Genomic DNA, 18,528 nt, shown 5'->3' on the forward strand with positions numbered 1-18,528 from the left:
GGAATGGATTTTTGTATAGGGTGGAAATTGAAACCCTAGAATTATTTAGAAAACAACTAAAGTGTGATGGGGAATTGTAGTACCTTTCTAGAAGGACAGGCTGAAGATGGCTGAATGGCTTTATTAATCTTCTCATCTTGCGATGGAAGACCAGAAGAGGACAAGAACAAAAAAAAATGCAATAGTCTGAAGAAATCAGAAATAGGCTAAAGTAGATCTGGAATACAAAATACATTTCACATGTATTGTAGCCAGAAACTATCCATTCTCGGAACGAGCAGGTGGAGGCACTTTCAATCGTCTACCAACACCACTTTGCAACCATGTGCCAGAGGGTATCTGATACCAAGCTGAGGCAACTCACACTCAAATAAAAGCAAAATACTGCGGATGCTGGAAATCTGAAACAAAAACAAGAAATGCTGGATTCACTCAGCAGGTCTGGCAGCATCTGTGGAAAGAGAAGCAGAGTTAACGTTTCGGGTCAGTGACCCGAAGAAGGGTCACTGACCCGAAACGTTAACTCTGCTTCTCTTTCCACAGATGCTGCCAGACCTGCTGAGTGAATCCAGCATTTCTTGTTTTTGTTTCACACTCAAATCTTTTCCTTCCTATTCAAAAATCACCTAGTCTCCTCCAAATACTGTGACTGGATCGACCATCTGCTCTGTTGTGGTTCAGCTATTTAGTTCCATAGATATATTTGAAATGTAGTAGCAATCTAGACTGGGAAGTACTTGTAATTCATACACAAGTCATCTGTGGAAGTAAATAAAATTTTAACTTAATCACACACCTAAGGACCAGTTATTTTACTCCTTTCACATATAGCTGCCTAACTGGCAAAATTAGCTAATCCAAAGTCACTGGGCAAGGGAAAAAGGGAAAAAAGGTGTAGAGAACAGAGAATGGGCATCAATCTAATTTTAATCCAACGCAACATTGTATAACCAAGTCTCGACAGCAGAGGGATGAGGCAAGACTAAAAACATTAACTTAAGGACTTTTTTTTTCCCCCATATCTCACTTCCATAATTTATCAAAGCTACTTTAATTTACTAATTTGTTTTTAATTTTATGGAATCTACAGATGTTCCTTCTTTAAGGTTTCCTGGCAGGGGAATCTCAGATTGCAGAATGGCTTTCTTCAGTATGGAACAAAACAAATCAGTGCCTGAACTTCTCCAGGGTCACTACCGATTGCAACCCGGGAACAGCCGATGGGAGTACACAGGGAAGTCAACTAAAATCAATATTCCCTTTGCGGAGGTAGAACATCACGACACAGTGAGGGATTCACAACATGAAACTGGCAGTTTTAAAAGTGTCTTGCAGTTGTAGTTGTCAGACTTGAAACACCAGCCTGGCTTCAACTAATAACCACCCGGTAGGTAGAAGCAGATATCAGATCGGTTACGCTGGCAGTTTTGAGGGCGTAATGTCTACCTTTGGTATTCTTCCTTTGGTAGCCCATCTTTCCACGAAGGGAAAAATGGTACTGCGTAGGGGCACTTTCGGTGCAAGTGGGCCAAGAAAAGATCGCCAACCTTCGGGTGAGACTCCCAGATCCCCGAAGCAACCACTGCTATTGGAAACGCAGCTTCATGGTGAGACGCTACCTCTTCCTCCCCTTGTTTCTGTAGGTAATAATGCAGAAAAGCAAGGCCAGAATCAGAAGACACACTGTACTTGCCTTTCCATTCACGGCTGAGGACATTTTATACCTGCCCCTAATCCACTTAATACAGCATGAAAGTTGGGACCCAGTTTCTATGATCTTCAGATGGTCATTAGGCTATAATGTGAATTTGAATACTCATAATAGAAGGCTAAGAATCTGTCCAAATCTGTTGTGATCCGGAGTGTGCTGCCTAAAAGGGCAGTGGATGTGGATTCAACAGTAACTTTCAATGGGGAACTGGATATAGACTTGAAGGGAAACAATTTACAGGATGATGCGAAAGAGCGGGAGACTGAGATTAATTGGATAGCTCTACTAAACAGCCAGCACAGGCATGATGGGCCAAATGGCCTCCTTCTGTGTTGCATCATACAAGGATAATACGAAATGTATCTTCATAGTTCACTCTGTCCTGTATGGCACCTAGCTATAATAAATGTACATCACATCTCTCAATATGTTTCACATTCAATGAACGATTTACTACTGTCACGTGGGCAAAAGTACCTGCCGTTTTTCAGACAACACGATCCCACAAAACAGCAATGAATGGGCAATCAAATTGGAATTGGTAGCATTAGGTGAGGGGAAAATGTTGGGTCGGACAGGAGAACGCTAAGGGGAGAAAGGTTTGGGAACTCAAACCTACTAAATAGTTCAGACCACTGGAAGTCTAGAAATAAATTTCCATCATCAGCGGACAGTGAATTTAGATGAATCTGAAAGAATGAGGAATAAGTTCCATTGAAACTTAAAGAATTAACTTTTTTTGCGACGAGCCCACTCAGCTGAGTCCGAAGGTTGTGGATTCAAGTCCCACTCCAGAGACTTAAACACATACTCTAAGGTAACATTCGCAGTGCAGTACTGAGGGGAGGCTGCACTGTTGGAGGTGGCGTCTTTCAGATAAGATGTTACACTGATGTTACACTTAGTCTTTCCGGTTGACTTAAAAGATCCCACTGCACTATTTTGAAGAGGAGCAGAGGAGTTCTACCTGGTGTCTTGGCCAAAATCCCTCAACCGACATCACTTTGGAAAAAAAAAATTATTTGGTCATTTATCTCATCACTGTTTGCGGGAGTTTGCTGTGCCCAAATTGACTGCCGCATCTCCTGTGCTACAACAGTGACTACACCTCAAAAATAGTTCATTGGCCGCTTTGGGACATCCTGTGTTTGTAAAAGGTGATATCGAAATGCAAGTCAGTCTTTTTTTCTCTTATTAAAACGGTAAGTGCAGATTGTTTGATAGATATGGTCTAACGCACTTCACACATTTAGTAGTTGACCCTTGGTTTGATGTCGCAGGTTCACATCAGAGGCAGCAATTTATACTTGCTCACCACAAATTTTTCTGCCAGTTTGTAACAGACAAATTCCTGCCCTTGTGGGTGCTGAGCAATTGACACCAACTTCCCACTCGACGATATTTGCTTGCCCAAGAGCAGATTATTGATTTTGTCAAAGATTTCACGCAGGTGAGACCCTGGAGGAAAACAAACAATGGAGAAATCACTTGAATTATCTTTTACAGTTCAGGTACAAGTATACAAGAATTGAAATAGATTTCATATTGTGCAGCATTTTCATGAAGAGCTTTAATGCGCTTCAATGGAAAAAGCTATATAAATGCAAGTCTGACATCCACATTTCATTACTGAACCAGTCATGCACCACTTAGGCAGATCACTAACATTTTTGACAGTTCTCATTGCACAAGGTAAATATGGATAATGAAGCTCATTTAGATTGAGAATAATTTAGATCTCTTAATTAACTGGGCTAGTTGATGACAGGTGGACTGTGGCGGGACAGAACCTTATTGACCGGGGGCTGCCCGGTTTGAGGTGGGCGGTAGCTGTCCAGTGAGGTGCGATGACCTCTCCCGCCGACAAAGGCAATCCATGGCGCCCAATCTCTACGCCAATTGAGCTGGACTTATAACCCGCAACTGCTGCCTTCCGTGTTGTTTCGGTCGCTGTGAGGCGACTATGGAGTGACCTCTCCATGGCGCATGCCTGGGCGAATGTATGGGGGTTGTGAGTTGCCCAAGCGTCAACTTGGGGTCCAAAGGAGTGCAGAGCATGACGTTTGGCACCGGTATGGCTGCAGGAACTGCCAGAAATATGCCAAAAGTGACACATGACCTGCTTCAATGGGTGCTTGGAGCTCAGGGTCGTTGCCCGAAAAGCAGACTGCAACACCGCACCAAACAGCACGATAAAAAAAGGAAAGAAGGTACCAGCCCTTCGTTTTGCAAGCTGGAACATCAGAATGATGTGTCCTGGCCTGTCGGAAGACCTTACACAAATCAACGATTCTCGGAAGACCGCCATCATTAACAACGAGCTCAGTAGACTCAATGTGGACATTGCAGCACTTTAGGAGACACGCCTTCATGCGAACGGATCTCTGAGAGCGCAAGACTACACCTTCTATTAGCAGGGTAGGGATCCTGAAGAACCAAGACAGCATGGAGTGGGCTTCGCCATCAGAAATTCTTTGCTCAGCATGATAGAGCCACCTTCAAATGGCTCAGAACGCATACTGTCCATCCGACTGCTCACCGCCTCTGGTCCAGTACACCTATTCAGCATCTATGCTCCAACACTCTGCTCCCCACCTAAAGCTAAAGAATAGTTCTACGAGGAACTCCATAATATTAGTAGCATCCCCAATACCGAACATCTGTTCCTGCTGGGGGACTTTAATGCCAGGGTTGGGGCCAACCATGACTCATGGCTCTCCTGCCTTGGGCGCTATCGCATTGGAAGGATGAAGGAGAATGGACAGAGATTGCTTGAGTTGTGTACCTATCATAACCTCTGCATCACCAACTCGTTCTTTCACAATAAACCCTGTCACCAGGTTTCTTGGAGGCACCCAAGATCACGTCGTTGGCACCAGCTGGACCTCATCGTCACAAGGCGAGCCTCTTTAAGCAGCGTTCAAACCACATGCAGCTTCCACAGTGCGGACACCGACAACTCCCTGGTGTGCAGCAAGGTTAGACTCAAACCAAAGAAGCTGCATCACTCCAAGCAGAAGGGCCACCCGCGCATCAACACAAGCAGAATTTCTTAACCACAGCTGTTACAAAAATTTCTAAATTCACTTGAAAAAGCCCTTCAAAACACTCCCACAGGGGATGCAGAGACCAAGTGGGCCCACATCAGAGACGCCATCGATGACTCAGCTATGACCACCTATTGCAAATGCGTGAAGCGGAATGCAGACTGGTTTCAATCTCACTTTGAAGAGCTGGAACCTGTCATAGCCGCTAAGCGCATTGCACTGCTGAACTACAAGAAAGCCCCCAGCGAGTTAACATCCGTAGCACTTAAAACAGCCAGGCGCTGCGCAAATGACTACTGGCAACGCCTATGCAGTCATATTCAGCTGGCCTCAGACACCGGAAACATCAGAGGAATGTATGATGGCATTAAGAGAGCTTTTGGGCCAACCATCAAGAAGACGCCCCCCTCAAATCTAAATCAGGGGACACAATCACTGACCAACGCAAGCAAATGGACCGCTGGGTTGAGCACTACCTAGAACTGTACTCCAGGGAGAATGTTGTCACTGAGACCGCCCTCAATGCAGCCCAGTCTCTGCCAGTCATCGATGAGCTGGACGTACAGCCAACAAAATCGGAACTCAGTAATGCCATTGATTCTCTAGCCAGCAGAAAAGCCCCTGGAAAGGACGGCATTACCCCTGAAATAATTAAGAGTGCTAAGCCTGCTAGACGTTCAGCACTCTACGAACTGCTTTGCCTGTGCTGGGATGAGGGAGCAGTATCACAGGACATGCGCGATGCCAACATCATCACCCTCTATAAAAACAAAGGTGACCGCGGTGACTGCAACAACTACCGTGGAATCTCCCTGCTCAGCATAGTGGGGAAAGTCTTCGCTTGAGTCAACTTAAACAGGCTCCAGAAGCTGGCCGAGCGTGTCTACCCTGAGGCACAGTGTGGCTTTCAAGCAGACAGATCGACCATTGACATGCTGTTCTCCCTTCGTCAGCTACAGGAGAAATGCCGTGAACAACAGATGCCCCTCTACATTGCTTTCATTGATCTCACCAAAGCCTTTGACCTCGTCAGCAGACGTGGTCTCTTCAGACTACTAGAAAGGATCGGATGTCCACCAAAGCTACTAAGTAACATCACCTCATTCCATGACAATATAAAAGACCCCTTTCCTATCCTGAGTTGCGTGAAACAGGGCTGTGTTCTCGCACCTACACTGTTTGGGATTTTCTTCTCCCTGCTGCTCTCACACACGTTCAAGTCTTCAGAAGGAGGAATTTTCCTCCACGCAAGATCAGGTGGCAGGTTGTTCAACCTTGCCCGTCTAAGAGCGAAGACCAAAGTACGGAAAGTCCTCATCAGGGAACTTCTCTTTGCTGATGATGCTGCATTAACATCTCACACTGAAGAGTGTCTGCAGAATCTCATCGACAGGTTTGCGTCTGCCTGCAACGAATTTGGCCTAACCATCAGCCTCAAGAAAATGATCATGGGACAGGACGTCAGTGATGCTCCATCCATCAATATCGGCGACCACGCTCTGGAAGTGGTTCAAGAGTTCACCTACCTAGGCTCAACTCTTACCAGTAACCTGTCTCTCGATGCAGAAATCAACAAGTGCATGGGAAAGGCTTCCACTGCTATGTCCAGACTGGCCAAGAGAGTGTGGGAAAATGGTGCACTGACACGGAACACAAAAGTCCGAGTGTATCAAGCCTGTGTCCTCAGTACCTTGCTCTACGGCAGCGAGGCCTGGACAACTTATGTCAGCCAACAGCGACGAATCAAATCATTCCATCTTCGCTGCCTCCGGAGAATCCTTGGCATCAGGTGGCAGGACTGTATCTCCAACACAGAAGTCCTCGAGGCGGCCAACATCCCCAGCTTATACACACTACTGAGTCAGCGGCGCTTGAGATGGCTTGGCCATGTGAGCCGCATGGAAGATGGCAGGATCCCCAAGGACACATTGTACAGTGAACTCGCCTCTGGTATCAGACCCACCGGCCGTCCATGTCTCCGCTTTAAAGATGTCTGCAAACGAGACATGAAGTCCTGTGACACTGATCACAAGTCGTGGGAGTCAGTTGCCAGCGATTGCCAGAGCAGGCGGGCAGCCATAAAGGCAGGGCTAAAGTGTGGCGAGTCAAAGAGACTTAGCAGTTGGCAGGAAAAAAGACAGAAGCGCAAGGGGAGAGCCAACTGTGTAACAGCCCCGACAACCAATTTTATCTCAAGCACCTGTGGAAGAGTCTGTCACTCTAGTATTGGCCTTTATAGCCACTCCAGGCGCTGCTCCACAAACCACTGACCACCTGCAGCCGCTTACCCATTGTCTCCCGAGGCAAGGAGGCCAAAGAAGAAGAGACGATGACAGATACAGTTCAATTTGGATAAACGTGAAATTATTCAACTTCCCGATAGTGGAACTAAATAGCTGAACCACAACAGAGCAGAAAACTCCCAGGTTTAGTCCCCAGTCTGTGTTGTGTGAGATGATTTCAGCCAGAGAAGAAGTAGAAGGCCAACAGACAGCTTCAGGGGAATACCGGCCAGGTTTCTGACAAAGTGATCTCCCACATACACCCCAACCCTGGCCACAAAAGTGGGTCATGTTATGGGAGACAGCAAAAGGACTTAAGTGAAGGGGCTAGGTGGGGGGGGGGGGAAAAGAAGAAAACTTACTGCATAAATTATAGTAAATAGACAAACCAAGCCCCAGGAATGATGTCCACACACCTGCAATAGAGGAGATCTGACCGACAGGAATGGTCGCTGTTTTCTGAAGATCCATTTTAATCTTCTTCACCTGGAAATGAATGCACATGTAATCTGTTTTAGGAATATCTCATTACCAAATGGATGGAAAACAGAAGTTTTTCTTTTTGAAGAGTTATTATTTCATCCGTGACTTTTTGTAACCTGCCTTCTCTTGTGTGGGAAGTCTCCAACCTGCCCAGCAGGTCACTACATTAGACTGCTCTATGCTTTAAGATGCCTATATTGCTCAAATTATTTAGTTGGCAGGAATTCCTCATTCAGAGGCTTCCAGGGTATCCTCCAGAATGAGATGTCCTATTAAGGAACTGGACTGTAACCCAACAAAATTCTTCAAACAGGGAACAGGAAGGAGAATCTTACATTCCAATCTGCAGTTACCATTAAGCACTACCCAACTGCTACAGGAGGAATCTGCAATCCTGCCCTGTGACTGCATATGGAATTGTTTTGGTAAAAGCTGGACAAGACAGCTGTAAAGCAAACAGTAAGATAGTTTGAAACTCTGAACCTCAAAACTCTTCCCAACACTCAGTTCCTTCAGTCACAGCATAATGAGTTCCATCACACAGCCAGATTGTTTGGTCAAGCCTCCTATTCACAGGACAGAGCCTTGACACAGCAAGAATAAAACCCAAAAACACACTTTAAGCCACCGCAAGGCCATCATTCCAGCAAGTGCTCAGAGTGACGTCAACATTACTGGTCAAGACATTCAGAGTCAGTCATACAGCACAGAAGGAGCCCATCACGCTCATGCCATCTCTCGAGTGCTGGGATAGACTTTGCCATTTAAAAAGTTACACACTTGTCACAAACGCCATCAGATTCTTCTTCCGCCACTGTTTGCGACAGGGCATCCCATGTCCCAACAACCTCCATGCAGCGCAGAATCATCAGAATTATAACAGAGCTAAAAAGGTTAAATGATAAAAATAGATTGCATAGACTAGGCTTGTGTTCCCTCGAGTATAGAAGATTAAGCGGTGACCTAATTGAGGTGCTTAAGTTGATTAAAGGAATTGATAGAGTAGAGAGAAACTATTTCCACTGGTGAGGGGGTCCAGAACAAGGGGGCATAATCTTAACATTAGAGCGAGGTCGTTCAGGGGTGATGTCAGGAAGCACTTCCTGACACAAAGGATAGTGGAAATGTAGAACACTCTCCCAAAAAGTTGTTGATGCTGGGGGTCAACTGAAAATTTCAAAGCTGAGAATGATACTCCTGTTTCTATGTGACCTTGGCTGCACTGCCAATGTTAGCAGAGCAGTGACCAGAGAGCAAAAACGCATTACAAAATAATTTAAAACAAGAGTACTTGACATTTTTTTACCTTGGAATCCTTGCTGTTGTTAAGATCATTAATGGAGGCTGCACATTGGTCACAAATATCCTGCAACTGTTGGCACCACTGCAAAGTGCTTGAATCTGCCTTTATCTGCAGCCCTGTCATTTAAAAAAAAATCACAAAGATTGCCCATCTTGAACTTAATCAAAGGTTAGCAGATTTCAGAGTCAATTTAACCTGCATCATTTGCTTTAATAATTCTCAGAGATTCTTCTCATATCCAGATAGTCGAAATTGAATACAAATTCAGTCTCTGGATTATTAGTCAAGTAACCTATCCACACTACGCTATCAGTCAGATTTGAAATGACAATCAATAACTTTGTGGTTGCGGGGAGGCAGTGGTGTAGTGATAATGTCGCTGGACTAATAATCCAGAGCCCAGGCCAATGCTCTGGGGACATGGATTCGGATCCCACCACGGCAGATGGTGAAATTTGAATTCAGTTAATAAATCTGGAATTAAAACTAGTTTAATGGTGACCATGAAACCATCGTCAATTGTTGTAAAAACCCATTTGATTCACTAATGTCCTTTAGGAAAGGAAATCTGCTGTCCTTACCTGGTCTGGCCTACATGTGACTCCAGACCCACAGCAATGTGGTTGACTCTTAACTGCCCTCTGAAATGGCGACGCCCACATCCCACAAACCAATAAAAAAACTTTCACAGATGAAACAGCACTGTAAAAAGGATCTCTGCAGTTGAGCTACATGAAGATCCAAAAACATAAAAATGATTTTCACATTTCAGATTGAAGAACTGACAGAGAAATGGACTCCAATAGGTGGGGAAGATGGTTGTGTTAGAGGCCAATCAACTCAGCCCAGGACATCGCTGCAAGAGTTCCTCAGGGTAGTGTCCTAAGCCCAACCATCTTCAGCTGCTGCATCAATCCATCAAAAAGGTCAGAAGTAGGAATGCTCACTGATGATTGTACGCATTCAGTACCATTCGCAATTCCTCAGATACTGAAGCAGTCCTTGCCTGCATGTAGCAAGACCTGGACAACATTCAGGCTTGGCTGATAAATAGCAAGTAACATTCACGTCACACAAGTGCCAGGTGATGACCATCTCCAACAAGATAGAATCTGACTATCTTCCCTTGATGTTCAATGGCATTACCATCGCTGAATCTCCCACCATCAACATCCCAGGGATCACCACTGACCAGAAACTTAACTGGACCAGCCATATAAATACTGTATCTACAAGAGTAGTCAGAGGCTGGGAATTCTGAGGCAAGTAACTCACCTCCCGACTCCCCAAAGCATGTCGACCATCTATAAGGCACAAGTCAGGGGTGTGTTGGAATCCTCCCACTTGCTTGGATGAGTGCAGCTCCAACACCACTCATGAAGCTCGACACCATGCAGGACAAAGCAGCCTACTCGAGTGGCACCCCATCCACCATCTCCACTAGAAATTCAGTGAGGTTGCATCAAGTTTAAGCCAAATACTCAATTGTCTGTCCAGATTATTCCCCACTTGTCGTACAGAAAAATGCAAGAGTTACAACTAAACTTGGTATCTTCCCATCTCCAAGGAACAATCCAGGTAAGAGAAATCACTCCCTCCACTACCAGTGCACAGTGGCTGCAGTGTGTACCATCTACAGAACGCACTGCAGCAACTCGCCACAGCTCCTTCAACAGCACCTTCCAAACCCACGACCTCCACCAATTGGAAGAACAAGGGCAGAAATGCATGGAAACACTATCATCTGCAAATTCCCCTCCAAGTCACACATCTGACTTTGGGCTGTATCGGCGTTCTTTCACTGTCGCTGGGTCAAAATCCTGGAACTCCCTCCCCAACAGCTCAACTACACGATCTTCAGCGTTCAAGGCTGTGGCTCACCACCACCTTCTCAAGGGCAAATAGAGATGGGCAATAAATGCTGGCCTTGCCAGCAATGCTCACATCCCATAAATGAATTAAAAAAGATCTGAAAAGGCAGGTGACATGGCTATTTGCTCCCATTTTGGAAGCAGCAGCCCCGTTCCCTCTTTGGGCATTTCAACCCGGGTAAGTTGAGCTTTAAAAACCAGCTGCCTCAGTGTCAGCTGGGTTCAGTCAGTAACACTCTGACCTCTAAACCGGAAAGCACATTCTCTTTCTTGCCCTTGTGCCCAAGTCGCAGGATGCTGATGAAGAATGCCTATTTCCTGCATCGACTGTCAACATCGGGCACCTCCCAGGGCAGACGTAATAGTTGGAGAACAAAGCTTCTTGCTTCAACACTGCATCTCGCCTTCAGCCTCTGAAAACCATGCAGTGTGACGTTTTCCATTCCTTTCAGCCACCTACCCCACCACCCCCAGGCATGCCACCATTTAAACCCCCTTCACGACTGATCAGATTTTGCATGAGGGCTATATCATCACAATTACCTTCTTTACGACTGGTCTTCTCTTGTGGGGCTGGTGCTGCTATTTCTGTTTTGACTTCCTGCTGTTTCTGAAGTGCTTTCTCCTCCTCCTCCTTTATCCTCTTCCTCTCAGCAGCTGCAGCAGCAATTTTCTCATGCATGTCAGCTATCAGCTCTCGCATTTGCAGCAGGGCTCGCTCTGCATTCAGCATATCCTCCTGAAGTGGCAATCCACCCTACACAAGGGAAAAAAGTGATATTAGAAATAAAAGAGGGCAAGGTCCACAATGCAACAGTCCTTGCTCTTTTCTTCCCCCTACTTTTCCATTTTCTCTCCTTCCTGCACCATTCCTCTTGGGCAAGGGCAGTTTCTCGCTAAGTACGGTTCTACAGGCACAGGCTTCCCTTCCTCGTGTAAGTCATTGTTCTTCATCCGCATAAATAGCTCAGTGCGTCAGTGGGCTACTCAGCCAAACTCAATTGTGCTCTTGCTTATGGTGAGGCAGTGGCGTAGTAATAATGTCATTAGACTGGTAACCCAGAGCCCCACGCATATACTCTGGGGACATGGGTTCGAAGCCCACCAAGGCAGATGGTGGAATTTGAATCCAATTAATAAATCTGGAATTAAAAAAGCAAGTCTAATGGTGACCATGAAACCATAGTCGATTGTTGTAAAAAAAAACCATCTGGTTCACTAATGTCCTTTAGGGAAGGAAATCTTCCATCCTTACCTGATCTGGCCTACATGTGACTCCAGACTCACAGCAATGTGGTTAACTGTTAAATGCCTTCTGAAATGGCCGAGCAAGCGACTTAGTTGTATCAAACAGCTACAAAGTTTCAGAAAAGGAATGAAAACGGACGGACCACCTGGCATTGACCTAGGCACCGGAAATGACAACGGCAAACACAGCCCTGTCAACCCTGCAAAGTCTTCCTTACTAACATCTAGGGGCTTGTGCCAAAACTGTAAGAGCTGTCCCACAGACTAGCCAAGCAACAGCCTGATATGGTCATATGCACCGAATCATACCTTGCAGACAATGTCCCAGACACGCCATCACCATCTCTGGGTAAGTCCTGTCCCACCAGCAGGACAGACCCACCAGAGGTGGCAGCACAGTGGTATACAGTCGGGAGGGAAATGCCTTGGGAGTCCTTAACATTGACTCTAGACCCCATGAAGTTTCATGGCATCAGGTCAAAATTGGGCAAGGCATCAATTTAGAGCAAGATTTCCACTGTTTTTGTTGAGTTGTGATCGGGAGTAGGAACTGCAATCAACTGCTGACTCAGCAGAAACTAATCAAATCCTGTTGGCTGTAATGCTCAGTGAATCTACTAAATGCTCCTATTTATTTATCTTATATTTTTCCTTCTTGCCCCTGGGATATGTAATGCAGATTCTTTGAGGGAGAGGAACCTTTTGTGTGTGTGTGTTTTAATATAAACAGGATGTTCAAAGTTCACTTTTGAATTGTAAAACTAAAAACTAATTCAGCTGAACAGAAAAGAAAAGGGCTTAACAGATAGTGCAAAGCAGTAAATAGGTACTGTACACTTCTGGGTTAGGTTCAGGCAAGGGTATTAGGGATTGCAGTACAAAGACAAGTGGATGCGATTCAAGACACCAACCAGCCATTATCTAACTGAATGATGGAATAGGCTCAAGGAGCTGAATGACCTACTCCTTTGCTCCTAGAAAGCAGTCTAATAACTTTTGTTAAGTACAACAAATGAATGTGATATGGAACAGCTCTTTGTGCTCCTGCTTCTCCCCTATACTCAAAAGCAGCATCACAAAAACATGATGCTAACAATTTAAAAACTGTCAATTTAATTCCTTTGTTTTTCAACAAACTGCCTTCAAGATGCTCCTTAAAGCATACCTCTTTGACGAAGCCTATGGTCGCTTGTCCTAATGACTCCTTATGTGACTGTCAAATTTTGTTCAATATGCTCCTGTGAAGTGCCTTGGGATGATTCACCACTTTGAAGGCACTATATAAATGGCCTCAGTCTATACCTTAAGCTTTCTATGATTCTATAAATTCAAGTTGTTGTTGAACCATCGAACAAGCATAAAAAAGATTTTTGAATCAGCCCAGTGCCTGAAGTTGGCGAAGAGGCTTCAAGCCAAGCTAGAAAAATCCAATTTTCTCCCTTCCCAATCTCACTTCATTCTAAGTTAGGTTTCCACGGGCACTGGAAAGTCTTCAGAAATTATTTTCACCAAAGCCCCAACACTGAATGTCAACGATGGTGGAGCAGTTTGGGGGGCAGTGGTGGTTCAGAAAGAATCACAGGCAAGCCTGACCAACAGTCTGCAAAAATATTCACATATCCTTTAGAATAGAAAGGAGTATCATTAACAGTTGCTAATTTCTACTTCCCTTACCCAGGGCATTGAAATCAACAACTTGCATTTATATAGCATCTTTAACACAGTAAAATGCCTCAAGGCACTTCACAGGAGTGTTTAAAATTTGACACCAAGCCGCATAAGGAGATATTTGGTGAGTGACCAAAAACGTGGTCAAGAAGGTTGATTTTAAGGAGTGCCTTAAAGGTGAGGGCAGCAGAATGGTTTAGGGGGCAACTCCAGTGTTTAGTACCTTGGCAGCTGAAGGCAGGGCCATCAATGGTGGAGGAATTAAAACCGGGGGATGCAAGAAGCCAGAGAACAGGGATCAACTAGAGGTCAGCTAGCTATGCAAAGGCTGACTGATAAAACCTGGAATAACTCTGGTACCATGTGGCTTTCGCTAACTCACTGTACCATCAGCACTATGCGCGCGTCTCCCCCCAGCCCCCGCCCCCCCCACCTAGGACTTGACTCTGATAAGATTTTAACGGCAGCCAGCGTTTGGCCTCATTCATGGAAAATGCACACACCTCTGATGTGAGCTTAATAACTCCTGACACCAGGCTGCAGAGCTGGTTGCCACGGTTACTGTACCCCGAGAGGTCCAGCCCCAGCAGCTCCTTCTGCTTGAAGTAGGGCTCAATCTGCATATTGAGATGCAGCACTTCCGCCTGGATGGAATTCAGCCGGCGCACTCGTTCCCGGCTTTCTGCCTGCCTCTGACGCTCAAGCTCCTCCTGTCGCAGTCGCTGCTGCTCAGCTTCCCGTAGTTTCAGATTCAGATTCTGCATGGAATAAAAAAAAACACTGATGGCAAACCAAAAGGAGACAAAAAAAAAAATCAAATAGAAAGAGAGAAATTGCTGGAAATACTGGCAGTAGGTCAGTCAGCATCCGAAACATGTTTAATATTTCTTCTTTAGAACCAGTATGCTGATGACTTCCCGTAATTGCAATTTCTTTCTTTCCGGGAAACTGACCCATTGCGTATTTTCAACGACTATGAAATACCGAATAAAAGGGTACACAGGTACATGAGGGAGAAGGGAACATATTGATTGAAAAGATTTTCACCTTTCATGACCTCAGGACATCCCAAAGCACTTTTCAGCCAATTAAGTACTTTTTGAAGTGCAGTCACTGCTGTAATGTAGAAAGTGCAGCAACCAATGTGCACACAGCAAGCTCCAAAAACAGCAATGTGATAATGACCAGATAATCTGACTGAAGGACAGTGGGGAGAACTTCCCTGTTCTTCTTTGAAATAGCGCTGAAGTATCTTTTAAGAACTCTCCCGGTGTTTTGCTAGCATTTCTCTAAGCCATAACCAAAAAGAAATTAACTGGTCATTTATCCCCATTACTGTCTGCAAGATCTTACTGTTTGCAAAACGCATCAGGAAGAATAACTTCCACGCTTTTCTTTGAAATAGTGCCATGGGATCTTTGGCACTCACCTGGAAGAGCAGGCAGGGCCTCAGTTTAACGTTTCATCTGAAAGACAGCAATACACTCAGTATTCCCTCAGTACTGCACTGGAGCTTCAGACCAGATATGTGCTCAGTCTAGGACGTGAACCCACAACCTTCTGAATCAGAAGCAAGTGTGCTATCAACCAAGTTGCAACTGGTTAGATCTGTTCATTCTTAGTGAGATGAAGGAAGATGGGAGGAGGCTCATGTGGAGCATAAAGACCAGCACAGGCCTATTAGGCCAAATGGTCTGTTTCTGTTATTAAATATCTTGTAATGCATAGAATTTTACAAGATGAAGTAAATGCCAGAACAGCAAAGACAAGAGGACACTGGCTGAAAGTTGTGAATGCCAAATTTAAGATGGGCATTAGAAAGTATCTATTTACAAAGGGTGATCAAAAACTGGAACAGTTTGCCAGAACAGGGAAGTGGCTGACAAGACTGCACTCCTTTTAAAAATAAAACTAGATGCTGCAATGGGAAGGTGGCAAGTTTGATATTCTGGAAGGCGGAGAACCAATTGACTAAAAGGCCTTTTTGCATTCAAACCTTCCAATTAGTCTTGTGAGCAAAGATAGGGCTTTCCCTCTGCAGCAAAATAGCCTGCCTACTCTGTAAAGACTCAGATGTGGGTACTGACCATTTGGGTAAGATACTGGAGGGCGAGCAGTGCCCCCAAACAATATCCAGCAATCAGCACTCTTAGGCAAGAAAGCGAGAAAGTGGATGGAAAGAAAAGCAAGGGAGAGTGTAGGGAAAATGAAAATGAGATAAGTCTGCCTTTGACAAGGTCCCGCATGGTAGGCTGGTCAGAAGGTTCAAACACATGGGATCCAGGGCGAGCTAGCCAATTGGATACAAAATTGGCTTGGTGACAGGAAGCAGAGGGTGGTAGCGGAGGGTTGTTGTTCAGATTGGAGGCCAGCGACCAGTGGTGTGCCACAGGGATCGGTGCTGGGCCCTCTGTTGTTTGTCATATATATTAATGACTTGGATGTGAATGCCAGGGGCATGATTAGTAATTTTGCAGTTGACACCAAAATTGGTGGTATAGTGGACAGTGAAGAAGGTTGTCTAAGGTTACAACAGGATATAGATAAACCTGGAAAGTGGGCAAGGGAGTGGCAAATGGAATTTAATGCAGACAAGTGCGAAGTGATGCATTTTGGGAAGTTAAGCCAGGGCAGGGCCCTGGGGAGTGTTGTTGAGCAGAGACACCTTGAGGTGCAAGTACATAGTTCCCTGGAAATGGCAACACAGGTAGACAGGGTGGTGAAAAAGACGTATGGCATGCTTGCCTTCATCAGCTGAGGCACTGAGTACAAGAGTTGTGACGTCATGCTCCAGTTGTACATAACGTTGGTTAGGCTGCACTTGTGTGCAGGTCTGGTCGCCGCACTACAGGAAAGATGTGGTGAAACCCCATGGTAGGGGGTGACTAAAACTAGAGGGCACAGATTTAAGGTGAGAGGGAGAAGTTTTAAAGGGGACCAAAGGGGTAAAGTTTTCACACAAAGAATAGTGGGTATCTGGAATGAGATGGAGGAGGAGGCAGGAACAGTAGCAACATTTAAGAGGCATCTGGACAGGTACTTGAATGAGCAAGGCATAGAGGGATATGGAATTAACGCAGGCAGGTGGGATTAGTATAGATAGGCATAATGGTTGGCATGGACGCGGTGGGCCGAAGGGCCTGTTTCTATGCTGTACGACTCTAGAAAACATTCTAAAAGGCCCAGCTTATCTCAAAACTAACAGCTTTTATTTTCAGTAATGTTAGAAGTTTCCATGCTGAATGCTCCATTTTCCAGTTTTTAAACAGAATAACTGGAGGGGAAAAAAACTCTCAAGGGTGAACATATCCCGATAACCCAAAAAGATCCAACATTTGGGAATGATGCTCAATGATACTGTGCCTTTCAAGGCTAAGCTATTATGTACTGCATTTTCAACCCAACCAGTCCATGCAGGTGCTGATCCTGCACAAGAGCAGTGGTCCTAGCCCTATATGCCTTGTTCCCATGTCGCCTGTCCTTCAAACTCTAGTTTGTTAAATGTTAACATGGCCTCTGCTTCAATTGCTAACTCTTCTGGTGCATTCCACAGACTATTTGCCAGAGTATATTTTCCCCTTATTGGCCAGAGATTTTGCTGTCTTTCCCAGGACATACATTACATGGGGAAAATGAAGTAAAGAAAATCGTCATGATGCTCTGACCATAAGTGTCGCATAGGTGTGAAGGACCAGCTGATCTTTTCCTACCTTTCATTTTCAGATGCTGGTACAACACACAAAAAAAGTCTTTCCTTTCTCTGTCCTAAATCTCTTTAATCAATGTTCCCTTCTGCTGGATCCTCATTCACTCTCCAATCCCTTCCTAATTTAAAACTCCTCTAACATATCACCCTGTAATTTCCTCACGAAAACAGGGCTTGCTGATAACTTTGCAATAGTGTGTGTGCTCGTATTTCACTGCTGTGTACCTTTGCTCTGCGGCGATGCTCTTCCTTTAACTTTTCTTGACGTCCTTGAGCTTCGAGTGACCTGTAAAAGGTTTTAAGATATCACATTCATTTCCTCCCTATGTGAAGGGTTTACAGATCTGGCTTGTATTTGTATACTGAACAAAATAGGAAACATTTGCAGGACTACAGGGAAAGAGGAGACAAAGAGGGATTAGTTAGATACCCCTTTCAGACAGTCAGCATAGGTACGATGGGTTGAATGGCGTCCCGTGTGTTTTTTGATTCATTCATGGGATTTGGGCATTGCTAGCAAGGCCAGCATTTATTGTCCATCCCTAATTGCCCTTAAGAAGGTGGTGGTGAGCCGCCTTCTTGAACTGCCGTTTTAGGTATACTCTCAGTTCTGTTCAGGAGGGAGTTCCAGGATTTTGACATAGAAACATAGAAAGCAGGAGTAGGCTATTCGGCCCTTCGAGCCTGCTTCGCCATTCATTATGATCATGGCTGATCATCCAACTCAGTAGCCTGCTTCCGCTTTCACCCCATATCCTTTGATCCCTTTACACCCAAGAGCTATATCTAACTCCTTCTTGAAAACATACAACGTTTTGGCCTCAACTGCTTTCTGTGGTAGTGAATTCCACAGGCTCACCACTCTCTGGGTGAAGAAATTTCTCCTCATCTCAGTCCTGAAAGGTTTACCCCGTATCCTTAGACTATGACCCCTGGTTCTGGACTCCCCACCATTGGGAACATCCTTCCTGCATCTACCCTGTCAAGTCCTGTTAGAATTTTATAGCTTTCTATGAGATCCCCCCCTCACTCTTCTGAACACCAGCAAATATAATCCTAACCGACTCAATCTCTCCTCATACGTCAGTCCCGCCATCCCAAGAATCAGTCTGGTAAACCTTCGCTACACTCCCTCTATAGCAAGAACATCCTTCCTCAGATAAGGAGAACAAAACTGCACACAATATTCCAGGTGTGGCATCACCAAGG

The 18,528-nt window shown here is 45.1% G+C and overlaps 1 protein-coding gene across 1 annotated transcript in view; it reads right to left on the bottom strand.

Annotated features, from left to right (window-relative positions):
- The window catches only part of gle1 (GLE1 RNA export mediator), a 48,968-nt gene that overhangs the window by 9,358 nt on the left and 21,082 nt on the right, over nucleotides 1–18,528 (bottom strand). Inside the window, exons 5-11 of the mRNA XM_068012123.1 lie at nucleotides 17,545–17,605; nucleotides 14,117–14,371; nucleotides 11,241–11,454; nucleotides 8,830–8,942; nucleotides 7,457–7,526; nucleotides 3,027–3,169; nucleotides 1,447–1,637 (exon numbers count right to left, since the gene is read on the bottom strand). Coding sequence (XP_067868224.1) covers nucleotides 1,447–1,637; nucleotides 3,027–3,169; nucleotides 7,457–7,526; nucleotides 8,830–8,942; nucleotides 11,241–11,454; nucleotides 14,117–14,371; nucleotides 17,545–17,605 — 1,047 coding nt within the window. The remainder of the gene's footprint in view (nucleotides 1–1,446; nucleotides 1,638–3,026; nucleotides 3,170–7,456; nucleotides 7,527–8,829; nucleotides 8,943–11,240; nucleotides 11,455–14,116; nucleotides 14,372–17,544; nucleotides 17,606–18,528) is intronic.

This window comes from Heterodontus francisci, chromosome 32, assembly GCF_036365525.1.
Source record: "Heterodontus francisci isolate sHetFra1 chromosome 32, sHetFra1.hap1, whole genome shotgun sequence".
NCBI lineage: Eukaryota > Metazoa > Chordata > Chondrichthyes > Heterodontiformes > Heterodontidae > Heterodontus > Heterodontus francisci.